Here is a 19,867-nt window from a genome sequence, read left to right on the forward strand (position 1 = left end):
GCCAGGTTGCTCCAAGCCCCATCCAACCTGGCCTTGGACACTTCCAGGGGTGGGGCAGCCACAGCTTCTCTGGGCCAAGAAGCAAATCTGTGGCAGATTCCTGGCAAAGCATGTGGCAGCTCCTGACTTTTCACTCCATGCAAAACAAAGTGTGTTGTTATTTATTTGTTGTGGTCTGGAAAGTACCTTGGAGCGACTTGGTATTGTGCAGAGCAAGGCAGGAAACCGCCTGCGAGCGAGGGCTTGTGCAGAGCCAGGAAAGAACCTTCTTCTCCACAGGATGCAGCAAGGATGCCACAAATTCCTGGGCTGCCAAGAGCTGGAGTGACCCCTGAGAGCATCCTGGACTGTCTCTTCCCTACCCCAATCTGAAGAACCTCATTCTTATTCCACTCCTGTCTGGTTTAGCAACAGATGCTGCCTTGAAAATTGAGAACAGTGCAGAACTCCCCCAGATCTGGGGAGCATATGCTACTTGTCATTCTTTGAGTGGGTCCACCCACATCCACTCACACAACTGTCTGCCTTCTAGAACCTTCTTTGAAGCCAGAAGTCAGTTCTGAGTTGATACCTGTGAACAGGGCTGTAGACTCTCTCAACCATCTCCATGAACACAAAGCACTGCACAAAACAGGGAAAAAAACCCCCAAGACCCTAAAAATTCAAATTAATCTCCCAGTCTGTGCTGTGGTAGTTGGGTCTCTCAAAATGGCTGGGCTAAGAGCCTCGTAGATATTTAGAAATACCTAAACCAGTCACTTACAGGTTTTTCTATCCTCCTCCACAGCTCTTCTCTGCATACCCCAGTCCTCACCAGAGGACTATTTGCCAGGGTGGGAGGAGTTAATGAATTTTCTCCACTGTGTATTTCTCTTCTGCATATTGGGGTTGAACTTAGAAATTTTGTCTTCTCTACTAAATTCCATTCTGGAGCCAAAAATGACAAGTTCCCCCCGTGGTCTGTGGTTGCAAACTGGTGGTAAGAGAGCAGCAACACAATCTGGGCTTGAGAGGAAAGGAGCCCCAGGGTAGGGTAAATGCAGAAAATAGAGGCAGTTGCACCAAAATAACCACAGTCTCAACTTCTACCCCATAATCACAGACAGAAACCCCTTAAAGGAGCACAAGGCTGATGGGCTTTGTGCTCAGCTCAGAGCTCTGCCCAGTCTGGACAGGGATGGCTTCAACCTCCCTCTCTGATAGTGCATCTCTGGGAAAAGTCCTGTCTTTGTCAAGCTGCAAACTAGGAAAGAGCCTGAACACTCAGGTGTTTTAGTAACCTCCTGTGATAAGCACTGAGAATCAGAAAATAAGTACTGATAACTCAAAAATAAGAGTTATTATTATTATTATTGCAAAATGTGGCCCTGCTGGCAAAGTGCCCCAAGCCTGCAGGTATTGGAGTTTCTCCAGTTCCTTTTGGTGTCTTCCCCTCCCCAGGATCCTCATCCCTGCCCCTCACCACCAAAGCTTCAGCAGATGTGTAGGTTGGTCCTTGGAAAGGTCCACAGCCAGTGACAAAAATCCCAGCAATGTCAGGTGGAGCTGGATGAAGCCTTCAAGGAAGAAGGCTAACACCCTGAGAGGAAAGGCAATAAGCACAGCTGACATTCTGGGGGCAAGGACAGACCATCACTCACAGAGATCTATGGGTTCAGTAAAAAAACATTTCTTAAAAATGATTTATTGCTAAAAAAAAACCCTCACACACACAAAACTCTTCGGCTGTGTGGTTAATGTTCAGTGCTGGCATCACCAAGACTGTCAGCAGGAACAAATGCTTTGGAGGACATAAATCCTGAAGGCTGCAGCATCCAAAGGTTACGGTGAGTGGAATAATCCATGCGAAGGAACAAGCTGCACCACCAAGGTGGAAGAGGCAGAACAACGTATGGATGGACTTCCAGGGCAGTGCAGGAGGAGTTATTCCCACCCAGAAGATCAGGAAGCAGCCCCATGGTCCATCACCATCCACCCTTCACAGTTCAGGGGTGGGTGGCTTCACCTCCCCAGACACAGATCACGAGTCACCTTCTTGGTGTCACACTTTGGATTCCGGGGTCTTTGTGGACTTTCCTGCCAGCTTCTCCTTCTCTGGGTCTGCCTTTGTCTCTGCTGCCTTGCTGGCTTCCCTCTCCTGCTTCCTGAGGATCACGTACACAGCCACGAAGCACAGGAAGGCTCCCACCTCAAAGAAAAACTGGAGACCTAGGTACCTGTGGTGTGGGAACACAACAAATCAGGGTGGCCAGGGCACTGCCCTGGGCTTGAGGGTGGAAAGAACTTGACACGGTTACTGGTCAGAGAGTCATTCAATGATGAACCTGCCATGGGGATGGAACATCATCACCTAGAGCTCCTTCCCAGCCTCCTCACCATGCACAGGCTGCATTTGGTGTCTTCTGTGTGTCGAGTTGGGGTGTTTTATGGGAAGATGAACCCCAGGGCACCAACACCCAATGTCCCCAGGCCCCCTGCAGCACCTCACAGGCAGGTTTGGGGCTGGGCTGATCCCCACTGCTGCATTTCCCCCATGGAGAAGACGATAGGACAGGCTGCTTCTGTCTATCCATGTAAAAGGAGTCACCACAGCATCACACAACAGCTCAGGTTGGGAGGGACCTCAAAAACCCATGTGGTCCAAACTTCCATGGGAAAGGGAGCCTGGGGGAGATTGTCTAGAGCTTTGTCCACTCTCATCTTGAAAGCCATCAGTGAGGAGGACTCTACTGTGTCCCCAGGGAGGTTGTTCCAGTGAAGGATTGCAGGGGTTCTCCTGGAACTGGACCTGTGTGGGCTACAGCAGCAAGTCTGCACAGTCCCTGGTGGGGTTTGGGCCTGTGCCAGTGGTTTTCCAAACCATTCCTGGCCACTGCTGGGGGTTATCCCGGCCCAGGGGGTTGCGAGTGCCCCTGTTTGTTCACCAGCAATTTATCCCATGTCAGAGGTGGGTGCCACGTTCCCCCTGGGTTTCCCTCTGCCCCCTCAGCCCTCCTGTTGCTGGGTCAGCCCTACCTTTGCCTGAAGAGAGTGTTGTCATAGTATCTGCAGGCTGCCTTCCTGTCACACCTCTTCTCCCACAGGATGCAGGTGGTGTCGATGGCGCTGCCATACAGGATGGGCCCCGGCATCCACGCTGGAAGCAGAGAGGGCTTGGTTATGCCAAGGGAGCTGCTCTGCTGGCACACACCCAAGCCTGGTGACTGCCCCGTGTGCTAAAGGGCTGGGAAGTGGCTCGGGATGGCCTTTGCTGTGGCCCATGAAGCCACTGGTCTTGCACAACACGCCAAGGCCTGGCTGTGTGTTTGCTCCCCATCGAGATGGAAGTTCTTCCTTCTCATTGCTCATTCCAGGAATCGCAGAATCATCAAGGCTGGATGAGACCTTCAAGATCTTCAAGTCCAACCGTCAACACAGCATCACCATAATCACCCCTAAACCATATCCAGGCACCTCTTGAGCACTCCCAGAGACTGTGATTCCACCACCTCCCTGAACTTATCTCAGTGCTCACCTCCTTCATGCCCTGAGCATTTATGCCCCTTTCCACCACTGCTGTGCTATATTCTGGGAGCCTCCAGATGAACGTGGATTTTCACCATCGGAAAAATAACTAGTGGGATTACAGGACAAGGTTTGGAGCCACCCTGATGTGCTGGAGGCAAACACAGCAATATCTACCCACAAACAAGGGTCAACCTCCTGAATCTAAAGGTATTTCCAGCCTCCTTTCATTTTATTAAATTATGTAATTTATCCCCACGGAAGTGCCTTGTCCCCTCCCCATGTGCAGCCCCCCAGACCCTGCAATGCAGCATCTTTCTCTGGCTTAGGACAGGCTTTGATTAGTCTGAATACACAGTACTCCTGCTACATCAGGGATGAAATCCCTCCAGACCTCCAAGAGCTGCCATTATTCTCCAGGATGGGTTTTTAACACATTTTAATTTACCTAAAACTCTCAGCAGCATGAACTGTATCCCAACAGCAAAGGATTTGTCTTCAGGCTGGATGCTCCTGAAAAACAAAAAGGAAAATTTGCCCTCTGGCCAATCCCACAAAGGTGGATGTTTCCCTCCCTGGCACAGCACCTCACCCAAAAAGTTCATCCCAGCCACCAAGGACCCCAGGGAGTTCCCATGTAGGTCAGCAAAGATGATGAGGTTTCATTCATTAGGGCCACACACTGACCACAGCTTTTCCTTGGCCTGAAAATCCTCCCTAAAAGACAGGGAGGAGCTCAGGTAAAGTATTTTTGCTTTTCATTTAAAGAATTCCCATGAGTAAAACACAAGCAACACAAGGGATGCTTTTTGTAACTGAACAAGGGATTTACATGCTGAGGAAGTGGCTGGTTTTGGGGTGGGAAGCCCCAGTGTCTATTTTAGTGGTACCCCAGTTTTCTGGAATCAATATTCCAGGCTGTGGTTCCTGCTGGTCACACATGGGAGAGGATTTGGTGGCAGAGGACATCCAGGTCATCACCCTCAGGGGACTCAGCTCCCCTTTCCTCTCAGACTGCCTGGAGCACTCACAGCTCCTGCAGTCAAAGTAAAAACAGATTTTAACCGCAGCTTTATTCTAAAAAGCAACTGTTTGGAATGTTTCAACCACAGAAATGTGCTTGGAAGCATCATTTATAGACTAATACAAGGATTCCTCCATGGTTTTCCCCTCTCTTCCAGCACATTCCCAGGTCAGCCCATCCTGGGGTCCAGCCCCACTAGTCTGGGTCTCATGTTTAGGCTGTTGCTGCTGCCCCATAGGCACCTTTGCAAGGGGGTGGGAAGCTGGAGACCTAATTGCCTCTTTGCCCTGGGAAGGGAGGCTGTATCCAAGCAAAGGAAGGTAATTAAACTTCTTAACTCAATACAGAGCTGCATTAAAACGAGCCAAAATACTGCTGAGCTAAATCAATGCTGAGTTAATGGTGCATCTCCTTGCTGAGGTACCAGCCGTGGGTGGGGAGCAGGAACAGGATGGCTGCTGGCTCTGAAGGCTGTGCTGAGACCAGGAATGGGGCGGCTGAGGGCCATGTGGGGTTCCTGCGAGCCTCATGGCCCCATGGGTGGGTGGAGATGCTGTGGTGTGACACCCACCAGGTGTTGCTCAGGTGTGACACCCACCACAGTGCCTTCCAGGAGCACCTGGCCACACAGCTCCAAGGCAAAGCCTCCAGCAGCCTGAAGTCTCCATTTGCTGCTTAATTCTGCAGGATTCAGCAGCAATGGCCAAGGAGACCTTGGAAGAGCCTTTGTGGTGCCACAGCAGCAGGAACTCTGCCAGTGCAAGGTCTTCAAAAGCAAGTCTCAGCTTGGAGATACTTCTGATGTTGCTGTCCTGCCCAGCCATGCCAGGGCTTGCCAGCAAAGCCCAGCCTGCTCCCATTCCCAGCCTGGAAGGTGGACATCCACATGCAGTGCCAGATGGCAGGAGCAGAGGCACCAACACATGCAGAATCCATGTCAGAGCACCGGGAGGAACTGGGCACGAGGTGTAACACAGGGCTGGTTTAACCCTCAGCTGGAGAAAACCTTCCTCCTCAACCCAAGGACCCCCAACCATCACCTCTGGAGGCCTTTGTGGCTGCACCCAGACCGTGACTGACCCAGCTGCCCACCTGAGGATGAGCATGAAGGACGGGTGTGGGATGTGCTGGCGAGGATCCCGGCCAGGCAGGACAGGACCCACGAAAGGCAGGAAAGAGGTGGGAGCAGCCAGTGCCGCAGGTCCGGGAGTGGCGAAACTCCCGTTCTCGGAGATGCAGCTGCAGTTGGTGTAGTTCTGGAAAGGGGAGAGAAAAGCCAGAGGCTGCTCATCTGAAGGTAGAATGGAAAGCTGCCAGTTGCCATACTGAGGGTGTCTGTAACTAAGGGACTAAGCACTCAGGGACACCTCTCTTCCAGTGCCCAAAGGGGCTCCAGGAGAGCTGGACAAGGGACTGAAAGACAGGACAAGGGAGAATGGCTTCCCACTGCCAGAGGGCAGGGTTACGTGGGATACTGGGAAGGAATTCTTTGCTATGAGGGTGGTGAGGCCCTGGCACAGGTTGCCTGGGCTCTGTCACCTGTACCCAAGTTGTGTCCTGCTGGGAGACCCCTCACGCAGGGACTGTGTGCAGGGCAGAGCTGCAGCCAAAGCCAGAGCCCAGGCTCAGAGGAGTCTTAAATCAGAAAACGCTTACAAGGGGAAAATATAAAACCTCACCTTTGAGAGAGGGTCATAAATAACTGACAGAGCCTTAGCAAAGGGAAGATGCCTCGAGGTGATGGATGAGGATTTTTTTTCTTTTTCTCCATTTTTTAGTTCCAGTTCTCTCCTTTTTCTTTTTTCTTTTCATTTTTGGAAGTGACTTTTAAATAAAATCAGCATGATCTTTTGGTTGCACAGTTTTACAAAGGGGTGGCAGTTTGCAGAAGGCTGATCCCAGAGGCAGGAGCAGCTCAGGGTCCCCCAAAACCCTGTTCCTACAGCACTGCCTGCAGAGTGGCTTTGTGACCACAGGGAACTGCTCCTGGCTGAGAGCATGGGGGGGAGAGTTAGGATGAAAAGGGACACAATCCCTCCTCCCATCTCTAGCAAAGAGGATTCAATATTTGAAATGAACACTGGGATTCATCTTCTTCAGCCACCCGAAAAGGACTAAACCAAACTCATCCTTCTCTGGAGGAAGAGGTGGGTCTGCAGAGGACCCCCCACAGATAAGTGAGAGCTGGGGCGAATTTGGGCCCAAGCAGTGAAAAAAAAGCAATCAGATAAATAAAACTCACTCCATCTGTGTCACCACCACCTTCTACAGAGAATCAGGGTCACCACACTGAGGGGACTCACACGAGCCAAGTGCAGACAGAGGGCTGGGGATGAAGGCTCTGCCCCTTTCATTCCAAACCCCAGAGGATTGTAGAGCAGGGAGCATGACCCCAGCTGCAAAACCCTCTGAGCAGAGGGCACAAACCACAAAGCCTCTGGGGGGTCTGTCCCTGGGAGAGGCACTGTCTGGGCAGCAGTGCCAGAAGGCTGATGCAACACTAGGGCTGGGAAAAACCACCTGGGGGGAGGAGAACAACCCAAGAGCAGCCTTGAAACCAGGGCTGCGCTTCTGGCACACAGCCAGCCCAGGGTTTTTCAAGGTCAAACATCACCAAAGCACCATTTAGAAATTGTTTTCTTGAGAGAAAGCAAGTCCCAGCTGGGACCTTGTTGGACTCTAAATTCTGGGATGTGTGCTGACCAGCTCAGATCTGACTTGGCTGGTAGCTGATCCCACCCATGACTGCGGACAGGGAGAGCTGAGGGGGCACAGAAACCCAGGAGAGCCCTGTGGCAATGGAGATTCCAGCAGGGAGAGCTTCCCAGGGAAGTCCTTGTGGTCACCTCACTTCATAGGTCACACTGCACCCAACCAAACAGCAAAGCACCTACAGGTTGTCACTGCAAGGTCCTACTCCTGAATAAAATTTGGAGGTTCCTGCTGCTGCCATGGAATTTGGGGGATATCAGCTGATGCAAACAGCAAATGGCTTTCAGCATCCAAGAACTTTAAAAGGAGACAAAGTAGGCTCCTCTGGAAGGGCTGCAGCAAAGCTGAGCACACAGCTGTAGGTTTTCTGCACACTGGGAGGGTTCTGGAAACCCTAGGACATGGAAAGCAGCAGGCAATGAGTGCCACAGGTCCCTGCCCTGGCAGAGAGGCTGCAAATGGTAAGAAAGTGTAAATTCCAACAAAACAGGTGCTGGAAGAATGCCATAAATGCATTAATGTCTTTTTTCCTTTCATTCAACAGGTAATACTGAAAGGAAGAGCTGATGGTGGCTTTGCCGAGTAGTGTTGGCGTGGCACATCAGAGCAGCCCTGGTTTGCTGTAGGCTGTGGCTACACATAATTATAGGATTAAACGGATGCAGGAGTGGGACACACTGAGGAGAACAGGATGTCAAAGGGCTGGAGGCATCTTTAAGCAGAAAAAAACAGCTGAAAAGGATCTGCTGCACAAAAGGCAGGCCTGGGGATGCAGAAAAGCACATCTGGGACTAAGCTCTGGCAGAAAACATAATTGTTATTAAAATGAAGAGCTGTTAATTAACAAAATGCTGCTAACTGCCCAGACAGTCCCATGCTGCCATTATATCCTGTGCCAAGAACACAGCGGGGAAACTACTCATCCTATATGGATTGCTAATGATTTTCCAGGTATTCAAAGCACTCAGAGCTGCTCCCTGAGGCAAATCCTCTTGGGAGAGCAGTTTGGGTGACACCTGGTGCAAGACACCAAGAAATGTGACAGTGGGCACCTCCTGTATGGATATTTTCCCTTCATAACCCCAGAAAAAAGAGGAAGCACATGGATTCCATCCAGTTCCAGGGAACTTCAGGTATGTGATGCCTAAACTGGGATCCTGGTTTTGGGAGGTGCCTATTCAAGGATGGGGCAAATCACAGCAGGGCATCCACAGACTTGGGGTCATGCAAAGTGCTCTGCTTGGCCTTCCCATCCTGCACATCCTCCTGTCCCACCACAGGAGACACAGCTCAGGAAGGTGACCTTCCTGGTGACCATTTGGGGATGAGGGGAAAGCAGAAGGTCTTTGCATCTTCCATGGAAAAAGTCCGCTCAAGGAAGGAAGCCAGGGTTTGGGAAGCAAAACCTTCCCTTGGGGGTCAGGTGAGTGTGGAAGGACATGTAAAATATTGGATGCCTCAGAGGTTTCTCTTTGCTGTTTTGCCCAACCTTCCCTGCTCATTCCACATGGATCACACAGAGCTTGTCCAACACTAACAAACACCAGTAATTGCCAGTGCCTTGGTCATCCCTCCTCAGCCATCCCACAGGCACAGTGGGAATGACTCACCAGGACTATGTTGGTGTCCTCCTGGATGTTGACAGCCCTGCAGCCAGCAGAACAAGGCGAGGTGTACTCGATGGAGTTGGAGCCACAGATGGGGTTATAGGTCTTCTCAGGGCAGTTGCACTGCAGGTTACACTCCAACTCGTGGTGCCCAAATTCAGAGCTGCAGCAGGGAGAAAATATTAATGCAAGGTATTGAGCATCACTAATATGCATCTTGCATAGAAAACATGCCACGTGTACATTGAGATTAGTAAAAAACCCCTTGATTGCTCAACCAAACCTTCCCCATACGTGAGTGGGGAAATTCCACTGTAACCCCACAAGGCTTTGCTCTGCCTGGGCAAAGCATCCTGACCACAAATGGTCAAGGCAGTCACCCACTTCCCTCATATTTGGGGGTTTGGGGTACTTGCAACGTTCTGAGCTTCCCACTGAGGGCCAGGACCAGGTTCCACCAAAACCACAAGACACTGAACGTGTGGATTCACAGAAACTTGGATCAAGCCTTGAGGGAAGACAAGAAGCTCCTGCCCACATTGTAGCTGCACAGGAAAGCAGCCACAGCTTTGAAGGTGTGATCCCAGGGCTGGCCCCTGCCCAAATTATTCACGGGTGCGTAACTTGCTCTGCTTTCCAAGATGGAATTTTAATCCTGTGCTGTTTGTGCCAAAAATGTGTTTACTTCGGGTTCCACGCTACACTTGTTCTTCAGTAGGAAATCCCACCAATTGGACTCTTACAACTCTGCTCCTAAATATCTTTATGTTAAAAAGGTTTTAATTCTAAGGAGATAAAGCTCAAATGATCCCATGCATGGGATAAATTAAAAATATATTTTCTGCCCTAAACTTGAGGATACAGTGGATTCAGTGTTTATCCACAACAATTTCTAGCCTTATTTTATCACCATTAAATATTTCTCCTGAAGGAATAAACCTATTTCTGGGCATTATGCTTAACTCACACCTCCCCCCCCCCGAGGAATGCACCTGGATTGGGGTGTGCCCATAGCCCTGGGAGTGACCTGCCCATGCCTGGTACCTGTCGCTGTAGGTGACGCCCGCGACCTTCTGTGTGGGGCAACCAAGGAAGAGGAGGGGGAAGGCCACCAGCAGGCACAGGAGCATGCCCAGGACACACATGGCACTGCACTGCCTCAAGGACATCTGGAACCGCTTGAGGATGGCACCGCCCACCACGATCCCCACCATCGCCCCCGGGATGTTCACAGCACCTGGGGAAAGGCAGGTCATGGAATCACGGAGTCACAGAACAGTTCGGGTTGGGAGGGACCTGAAAGATCACCTTGTTCCAAACCACTGCCACAGGCAGGGACGCCTTCCACTAGCTTTGGAAGGTTGCTCCAAGCCCCGTCCAACCTGGACACCTTGAACACTTCCAGGGATGGGGCAGCCACAGCTCCTCTGGGCAACCTGTGCCAGGGCCTCTCCACCCTCACAGCAAACAATTCCTTCCTAATATCTGATCTAAAGCCATTCCCCCTTGTCCTATCATCATATGTTGTTTTCCATCCTCTGAACCATCTCAGTCCCTTCACACAGCAAAGGCCCAGAAGATTTGCTGTTGAAGTTCTATTTTTCAGCACAGGTGATCCAGAAGGGACCAAGGTTTTTGCAGGGACTGGTGAAATAATGCTACAAAAAAGCTGCTTTTCAAACCCAGCAGGATCCCACAGCAAACTGGCTGCCTTATGTACCCACGGATGGGAGATGTAGGGAGCAGTGGGAAGCTGTGCTTCACCCAGAAACTGTGACTTTTCAGGGTAGACAGGAGGAAACACCAAGTAAACCTAAAATGTTTAATTTTCACACAGTGCAGGATTGTCACCCTTGTAAAACTGTGAAGGTTTCCACCACAGTCTTAGTGTTCTGCAAACCCCATTTTTACAATGGGAGCCCAAAATTCAGCTCCAGAAGTGCAAACTCTTTTAATTCAGCGAAGAACCAATGGGGAGGCTGCTTTCAGCCCATAAATACCCTGCAAGGAAGGAATTTTCAACTACAGAAAGCTTTTTGATCTATCAGAAGGTAGCAAAGCAAGATTCGGTGGTGGGAACAAAGGGTAGGGAAGTTCATCCGTGAAATACAGAGAGGGTAAATCAAGGCTGGGAACAGCTCAGCTGGGCAAGACACAACTGCTTCAGCATTTAACCTTCCTGCCTGTGTTAAGCCCAGGGTGGTGGGCTTTGCCAGCCTGCTCTGCTCACTTTCTTCTGATTTTTTTGTTGCACACCTCAGATTGTTAACCCAAATATGGATGTGAAGTAATCCCTGATACAGAACACACAGAATTCACATCTGATGTTTCCCTGCTCCCTCGATGCAGTGAGTTCCCTTCCTCTCCTTGATTACAGAGAACAGCTTTAGATAACACACATTTCTCCAGGTCTTAAAATATCCCAGCAAGCTCAGGCTGCAGTGGAAAGGAAGGAAAGCAAGCAGATAGGAGCTGAGCAAGTGTATGGGCAAGGACCTTGTGCTATGTCTGTCTGTGGGTCATGGAAGGAGACCAGCAGCTCCAGAGGAATTCTTTGTAATTTCCACATCATTTTTTTAAGGAGTGCTCAGCAACACTTACCAATGATCATGTTGGCAAAGGATGCTGTGAGGGAGAACTGTCTCTCCAGGAACTTGCCCATGAACGTTGCTAAACCAGCAACCATGGCAGAGATGTTGACCTGAGCCAGCACCACCAGCAGGTAAACGGGGTGACGCAGGTTCCTCAACAGCACCAGAGGAAAACCTGAAAGGAGAAGGGCAAAGCTGTTGCATACAGAGCAGGGGTACAGCAAAATATTAATCCTAGAATCATAGAAAGGCTCGGGGGGGGAGGGACTGTAAAGCTCATCTCGTTCCAGCCCTTTCCCTGGAGCTTTCTGGCAGGGCTTCTGCTAACACAAACACAAGAGGAGATGGGAAGTCATTAAAAGTTAATTTATTTGTTTGCCACGGTTGCAATTTCAATGTCCTTTTTGTTTCAATTATAAAAAATGCAATTTTTCTTTGTTTACAGGCAAGAAACACTCCAGCAAATTCCCCTGTGGCTGAACCCTGGAGAAGAGGGATCTTCAGCCTGCTTAGCAAAGACAGACACCCCGGGAGGAATCAGGGTGCCCAGTGCTGACATCCTCCAGCTGGGAGGCTGGAATTGTCCATCCTGGAGTGATTTCTCCTTTGTGACACCCCAAACCCACTTTCTCTGCTGCTGTTGCTCCCCCTGAGCCACTGCCTCCCCCCCGTGCTCCCTGCCTGGCTTTGCAAAGGGCAACTTCCAGACAAACAGATGACGAGTTTCCCAGATGAGGGCTCGGAAAGCCAATATGCTGGAGCAGAGATAAGGAATTAACAGGGAGGATTAATGCAAGGGCCTGCCATAAATTAATGGTGTTAACTTTTAGCAGCTCCCAAACAAATGGGACAATCTTTCTATCTGTTCCAGCACAGCAGCTCTGGGAGAACTATCTGGTGCTCTTCTGGGAGGTGCCCCAAGCTGTGTGTTTATTTTAGTTGTCCTAAATGTTATGTGAAGAGCAAAAGAACCCTCTGTGGATGCAGCAGGGTCCTCCAAATCCACAGGCTAAGCTCCTGTTCATGGGAGTGTTGCCTCTCCAGCTCAGCACTCTGCTCTCGGGGTCAGGCAAGCAGCCAAAAATGTTGGGGAGTAGCAAAAGTAGGTCATTAGAGAGGGTCCAAGCATGCAAGACGTGGTCAAGGACCCTAAAATACTGAACCACTGGAGAGCTGGGAGGGCAGCAGGCAACTGGAGAGGGAATGGGCTGTTAGACCAATGTGAACCCAAGAAGGGAGGTGGTTTTTCTCCTAAGTATCACTAAAATCCTGATTTTTGAAGCATATTCCAGACATATTGCAAATATGAAACCTCCGTTGAGACCTCCTGCGAGCTAATTCAGCATTTTCTGGAAGTTGGTGGGAATCTTCCACCAAAAAGCTCTTTTCCCCAGAGTTTTTGGTCTTTTCAATCAAACTATGCCCCCTCTGCCACCCCAGATCAGAGCTAAAAAGTACAACACTGAGCAGGTCACAGGAAGATTTCTGTCCTCTGCAATCACCTCCTCGTGACTAATTGGATCTCCCTCCCAGCTCCAGGGAGGAAGCTGGGCAGATATTAAAAGCAAGTGGAAACTGTACAATAATAATCAAAAAATGTCTTTGAAACTGTCTGTAGGGACCACAAGAGTAACAAACAAGTCACAAGCACAGTGTTCTAAATGCTCTGAAGATCACCTTTAATGGATTAATTCCCAGTGTGTGCAACAGAATCTGCACGTCCTCCCGGGTGTTTTCAACAGAAGCCTGGAAATTAGCAATGGAAATTACTCCAGGCTGGCTAAATCCTAGTTTTTTCATTACTGTGAGCAGATCCAATGCCTGCAAAAGGAGCACCTTGTGAGTGTGAGGAGCAGGGTGCAAGCCAGTGTCACATCTTTCATCACAGAGCTCTGACTTTCCTAGATTTGGAGAACTCCAGGCAGCAGAGCCTGCTCCCTTCTGGGGCGATCGACCTCCTTGCTTTGAAATGCCTTTGCCTGAGCATTTATCCTGTCCACAGCTCCATCCTCTTATTGCTGACTGGGGATGGAAAAGCCCTTCCTGTCCTTGAGAGTTTCCAGGGCTTTGCAAACTGCTCATCACACCTTGCTCCAGAGAGATTCAAAGCCCAGAGAAAGGGACACCCTGAAAAACCTCCTGGGATGGGCTCTAACTCATCCTTGGTTTGTTTGCCATACTTGGCAAAAAATCCCACAAGCCTGATTTTGCTCTCTACTTGTCCCCATGGGCCACAGGACACATGGCAAAATGCTTCCTTTTCATGGAATGGTTTGGGTTGGAAGAGACCTTAAAGATCATCCCATTCCACCCCCCTGCCATGGCCAGGGACACCTTCCACTAGCCCAGGTTGCTCCAAACTGGCCTTGGACACTTCCAAGGTGATTCAGGATGGAAAATCTCCAAATGCTGTTTTCATAAATTAGTTTGTAATTAAAAAAAAAAATAGAAGAAACAAAACAAGCAGGAGACTGACAAAATGGGAAGGAAAAATCTTTAGACTTCACCTGAATTGTCCCCCTCTCAGCACCACACACACTACCCACCACCCAGTTTCTGGCTCTAAAAAAGGGGTTTGTATCAGAGATCCTGGTGATTTCAGCAAAATTGCTCTCTTGACAGAAAATAGACACTTTGTTTCTTTCAGAACTGAGTTTGAGGGGATAAATTCTCACAAATAATGAGTTTTGAGCACAACCCTGACACAGCAACTCTGATACAAGCCCCGAGCCAAACCTGCAGCTCCAGCAGAGGTAGGATATCTCCTTCTCTCTCCACCCAGTGGCAGGGAGCTCATTTTTATTCATGTTTCAGAGGCAAAGTGTCAGTGTGAAAGTCCCATCTGAGCACTATAAATCTGTTCCCATGCAATTGCTTCCAAAACACAGGTTTTCTAAATGACAGTGCCCCAAGGTCAGGGGGGGAATAACCCCCTGCCTGACTCCCCTAATTGAGCATCAGGCGAGAGAGCAGCAGAATAAAAACCTGCCCACGCTCATCGGGCTGTGCCTGCCCTGCACTGACCTTCAGAACACAGACAGTTTCCAACAAATTAAAGGGACAATATTCAGGAAATACGGAGGAAGCTGACACGGACTGACTTCAGAAGGCCATTTCTTATAAGTAATTACCAAAGTGCAGAATATTTCCTTCAAAAAACACCCAACCCAACCTTTAGCAGTAGCCTCCCCAGACTAAGCTCTTCAGCACAAAGAGCTCACTCACTCCTAAACAAGTTAATTGCAGTGGATTACTGGATTCGAACCACCCTTCTGCTTTTAGCTGCTCAGACCCTGGCTCCAGGCAGTGCCAGCCACCCTCGGTGGGACAGGAGGTCAGCCTGGCTTGGATGCTGTCACTAGCCTTCATGAGGGGGTCTGGAGAGGTTTTTTGAGGATGAAAAGTTGCCAGTGCTGCTGTGAGTGTGATTCCTGCTCAGTTCTGGATGCACCTAAGCTGCAAAACCTCTCCAGCTGAAGAGGGTCTTTCCCTTCCCATGTCTCTGCTCCAGGCTCACAGATTGCACCCCTCTTTCCTGCCTGGATCTGGGCTCTGATGAGATTTTGGCCTCTGTTTCCTGCCCACCTGAGCCATAAAGCGTAGACTCACAGGAGGGTTTGAGCTGGAAGGGACCTTAAAGGTAATTTTGTTCCAGCCCCTCTGCCATGGGCAGGGACACCCTCCACTATCCCAGATTGCTCCAAGCTCTGTCCAACCTGGCCTTGGACACTTCCAGGGAACCCAACAGTGTGCCTAAGTTGCATCTTGAGGGGTTCTCAAGGAGGTGGGCTGAGCACAGGGAGGAATATCCCTCTTTCCTACCGGCATTGCAGCCCATGGCACATCCCACTGCTCATCCTCTGTGCCAGCAGAGGAGCCCTGTCCGTGTGGGAGGGGGGAATTCTCACACTTACGTTTGATGAACTCGCCCAGAGAGAGGTTCTGTGGGTGTTCAGGCCTCGCCCTCAGCTGGCTGAGCATGTCCTCCTTCTTCTTGCTGTCACTCTCCTTCCCATTCACCACCTGGGGGCAGAGGACAGGCTGTCACTGCACAGATCATGCCAGGGTTTCCCCTGAATTCACTTCTCCTCTCCCAAATCCCTGCAGACACCAGATCGTGCTTCTTGCTGATGGAGTTTGCAATGATCCTGGGCTTGGCCATCACTGTCTGTGTCCACACTGCCAGGATTCCAATGGGGCTGAAAGCATCCACATATCCATGTTACAGGGGCACAGAGCTTCCCCACCTTTCCCAACAGGAATGGATCATACTTCATCAACGCCAAGCTGTGACATTACCCAGGTACAGCCCGCTGTGTGCTCAGCTCCCAGGAATATGGAAATCCAGGAGATGTAAACCTTTGCAGTGGGAAAGATGGATACCCTTAGGGAGACGGGTTTCCTCCCCAGAGGTTCTTTTTTACCTCTGAGTGTGGGGAGGGAACAGTCATAAGAATCCAAGGGGTGACACACTTGGATCTCCACCCAGCTTCCAACCAGTCTGGACACTGGTTTTGGGTGGAGGATGAGCAGGTCCCCTGTGCCTCTGGGTGCAACAACCGAGTGTGCAAGTGCCCTCTTACGGCAAGGAAAGAGGCAGCAATTGTAAGGGGGAACAAATCCAGGTAAGAAGGGGGTCTGGGATGGAGGCAAAATGTTTTTCATCTCCCAGAGGCTGCCCAGGGCAGTAGGGGAGGCCCCATCTCCAGAGGGATTTAACAGCCTTGTGAATGTGACACTTGGGGACATGGGTTAGTGGTGGCTTTGTCTGTGCTGGGGGAATGGTTGGACTGGGTGGTCTCTGAGGGCTTTTCCAACCTAAACAATTCTGTGATTCTATGGTTCTGTGTCCCAGAGCCACCTGGAGCAGGGATGTACTGGCAGGAACAGGGAGCAACCACTGATCCCTGACCTCTCCCAGCCCCTTTTAATTCTTCTTCTGCTCCTGGAAACTTCTGCTGGATTCAAGCAACTCCTTCTCCCTTAGTGCTTTTAATTTCTTTTAGCCACACTGAATCATGTTGTCACTACCCCAGGATCATGGAAGATTACCCAGTTCCACCCCCTGCCATGGGCAGGGACACCTTCCACTAGCCCAGGTTGCTCCAAGCCCCATCCAACCTGGACACCTTGGACACTTCCAGGGATGGGGCAACCACAGCTTCTCTGGGCAACCTGTGCCAGGGCCTCACCACCTATGGAGTGCTTGGAGCATCCAAGGTCCTTTGTAGCCTCACTAGATGACAGCCTGCCAGAGGCAAGTGTCCAACATCCCATGGCATCCTTCCCCCCTCAGCCAGCGGAAGCCAAGGGAGTGGAGGATTTCTTGGATGAACTTCTGCAGGCTGCAGCCTACTCTGCAGGCTTTTAGGGGAATCACTGGACCAGAGGGCATTAATTAGTTTAGATGTGCTACTGTGCATGAGTAACAGCAGAAGGGGTTCAAGTAAGAGTGTGGTTTTCATGGAAAACCACAGAGTATTTCCAGACAGAGCCAACAGCCTCAGTTCTGACATTCCCCACTGGCTCAGCAGCAGCTCTGCTGCAGCTCCCAGCACAGATCTGAGCTGGACAAATGGGTTCATTCAACAGCAATTAATGTTCTTAATGGACAGAAAGAAATAGGCAGCTCTTGGGCTAAAATGATTTCTTTTGCCCTGAAACCCAGCCTGGTTATTAAACACCAGAGAGGGCAAAGTGCCTGTGCTGCAAGTGCCACGTTCCCTTTTTGAGGGCAAAAGTGATGAAACCCCCTTCCTGTTTTTTTTAATGCTGGAGCTCAGGGTTTAATACATTTTTCAAATGTACAGATAAAATCCAGCTCTCCCTTTCACTTTTCAATTAGTTACAAGGTCTCTTCTCTCTGCTCTGAAGCTGCAGCGTTTTCCAAAAATACATTCAAGCTGTTACTGACTGTGGCTTTCTCAGCTTCCACCTGATTATACTTCAGGGAGTCAACAGCCTGTACATCCAGAAAAAAAAACAAATTCCCCCAAATTCTGCAGTCTGGGATGTCTCTGTGTGTGACCCTTGCAAGTGGGATTTCTGTGCTGGCTCAGCACCCACCCCAAGAGCAGCTGCTCCCTGCACATGGAGCAAAGCCCTCTTGGAGGAGGAATACTCCTCTCCCCACACTGGCCTGGCCCCTGCTATATTTTTTTGCTGCCTGAAAAGATCAGGAAATGCCTTCCTGTGGGATGAAGGAAAGCAGCAATCCTGCCTGCTTGCTGTGGATGATGCTGGAATGATGCTGGAATGATGCTGGCTGTACCATCAGGGATGCTCGAGCCCTGCAAGGATGCTGTGCATCATGCCAAGGAAAAACAAACTGAGCTTTGCAAAATGCCCCCACACTTGGATTTTTCTGGATGATTCCTCAAAGGACTCAGGTTCCTGGTGCACCTGATGTTTTTGCAATGGGATTTTTAACTGTCTGGAAGATTTTGCCCAGAGAAGTTGTGGCTGCCCCATCCTTGGAAGTGTTCAAGGCCAGGCTGGATGGGGCTTGGAGCAACCTGGGCTAGTGGAAGGTGTCCCTGCCCATGGCAGGGGCTGGAATGGATGAGGTTTAAGGTCGCTTCAACCCAAACCATCCTGCGATTTTCTATCACCATCAGTTCCATCCTCATGGGGGATGGAGGAGGCAGACAGGCTTGTGAGGAAGGAGGATGAAGCTCCCACACACTTTGCATTAGGAAGAGCACCCCTAACCTGACCCTGACCTGGGGAAACCCCCCATTTCCCTGTACAGGCATGGATAAATCAGGTATGACTGACTGGCTTTGCAGGAAAGGATAACAAATGCAGCTTCCCTGCTCTCACCCACCTGCTACTGCACCTGCAAGAAGGGCAGCCAGAGGTGCCATCAGCCTGGTTTTATCCAAATCCACCACTGGAAACAGGGATAAATGACCTGCTCTGTGACAGAGAGGTATTCTTTGTTTAATTTGAGGTGTCTGCAGAGTTTCCCTCTGGCTGTGCACTCTGGCACTCCCAGCTCAGTAAAAAGTAAGGTCAGATAAGTTATTTTCATGTTAAACAAACAAAATGTAAAACCTCACAGCTTGGAAAAGAATTATTTTCCTCTTGACAAGGTCATGCTCCCTACAAACACTTCATTATGGCTCTTCCAGCAGGTGTGGGTCCCACCAGGGACCCTATTTCCTGAAGTGTTAAAATAACCAGCCAAGGGGCACCTTGCTCCCGTGAAATGGGATGAGTATTTTTAGCTGCTGTTTGTGTCTGTCTTTAAAGCTCCCTGGGGAAAATCTTAACATAGAGACCAGACCATTCCTTTCCTGTGTCCTGCCTCTTGGCCCCCTCTTTACTCTCCATATGATGCCTTGTATTTCTAGGCTGCCTTTGGTGGTGCTTTAGGAGCTTTAATGAGGCATCACAGAGCAAATGTTTCCAAAAAAATACCCCCATTTTCAGTACCTATAGGAAGGCTGGAGAGGGACTTTTTGCAAGGGCATGGAGTGACAGGACAAGGGGTCCTGGCTTCCCACTGCCAGAATGCAGGGTTAGAGGGGATATTGGGAAGGAATTCCTGGCTGTGAGGGTGGTGGGGCCCTGGCACAGGTTGCCCAGAGAAGCTGTGGCTGCCCCATCCCTGGAAGTGCCCAAGGTCAGGTTGGACAGGGCTTGGAGCAACCTGGGCTAGTGGAAGGTATCCCCATCCCATGCACATGGCAGGGGGTGGAATGGGATGGGGTTTAAGGTCCTTCCCAACCCAAACCATGCTGGGATTTTGTGAAATGAGAGGAGAGCGAGAAACATTACCAGGACCATCTCTGCACAAGCATATAGGGGATCCATGGAAGGAGTTAAGTGTGATGTGAGGAAGAACTGAAGATGGTGCTTCCAGCAGGCCCTGCTGCACCACTGGAAACCAGATCCAGACTGGTCCAGCACTGGGCAAACCAGCTTGTGGATGGGATGGGTTGGTTACAAGCAGAGCTGCTGGGATGGAGAAACACAGAGGATCAGCAGCTTCCCTGACCCAGCCAAGGAAGGCTTTCCATAACCATGCCAATATAGCAAAGATTGGGAGAATATTTAATCAGGATTAGGGACAGAATAACTAATTAATGACTGAAATGCAGACTGGAGATTGGACAGAGCTCTGCAACATGCAGGGAAATCAGTTTTTGAAACCTCCTAGCAGTGAGGCATAGGAGGAAAGCACTGGTGAGGTGATCTGATATCCAGAGAGGGTTGTGTGACAGCAAACTGGAGCCACCAGGGCTTGGACATGACCAGGACATGTAAACCTATAAAAATCCCAAACAATCCATCAGAGCTTTGTCACAAGACATCTGTCTGCAGATGCCAAGTGCTGACATTGCAGGGGAAGTGTATGCAGATGTTTGAGTTTGTGTTTGGAGTGTCACCTGAACCAGGGTGGACAAGACATATCTTGCACATGA

The 19,867-nt window shown here is 50.1% G+C and overlaps 1 protein-coding gene across 2 annotated transcripts in view; it reads right to left on the reverse strand.

Moving 5' to 3' along the window:
* Nucleotides 1-1,395: 1,395 nt before the first annotated feature.
* SLCO2B1 (solute carrier organic anion transporter family member 2B1) overlaps nucleotides 1,396-19,867 on the reverse strand; it is a 41,228-nt gene continuing 22,756 nt past the window's right edge. The window contains exons 8-15 of one of the 2 annotated variants that reach the window (XM_032680480.1): nucleotides 15,353-15,461; nucleotides 11,449-11,613; nucleotides 9,892-10,084; nucleotides 8,851-9,010; nucleotides 5,621-5,784; nucleotides 3,953-4,017; nucleotides 3,016-3,136; nucleotides 1,396-2,216 (exon numbers count right to left, since the gene is read on the reverse strand). In XM_032680480.1, the coding sequence (XP_032536371.1) occupies nucleotides 2,042-2,216; nucleotides 3,016-3,136; nucleotides 3,953-4,017; nucleotides 5,621-5,784; nucleotides 8,851-9,010; nucleotides 9,892-10,084; nucleotides 11,449-11,613; nucleotides 15,353-15,461 (1,152 nt within the window). In that variant the 3' untranslated portion in view covers nucleotides 1,396-2,041. The remainder of the gene's footprint in view (nucleotides 2,217-3,015; nucleotides 3,137-3,952; nucleotides 4,018-5,620; nucleotides 5,785-8,850; nucleotides 9,011-9,891; nucleotides 10,085-11,448; nucleotides 11,614-15,352; nucleotides 15,462-19,867) is intronic. The other variant, XM_032680481.1, reaches the window with a different exon arrangement.

Source organism: Chiroxiphia lanceolata, chromosome 2 (assembly GCF_009829145.1).
Source record: "Chiroxiphia lanceolata isolate bChiLan1 chromosome 2, bChiLan1.pri, whole genome shotgun sequence".
Taxonomy (NCBI): Eukaryota; Metazoa; Chordata; class Aves; order Passeriformes; family Pipridae; genus Chiroxiphia; species Chiroxiphia lanceolata.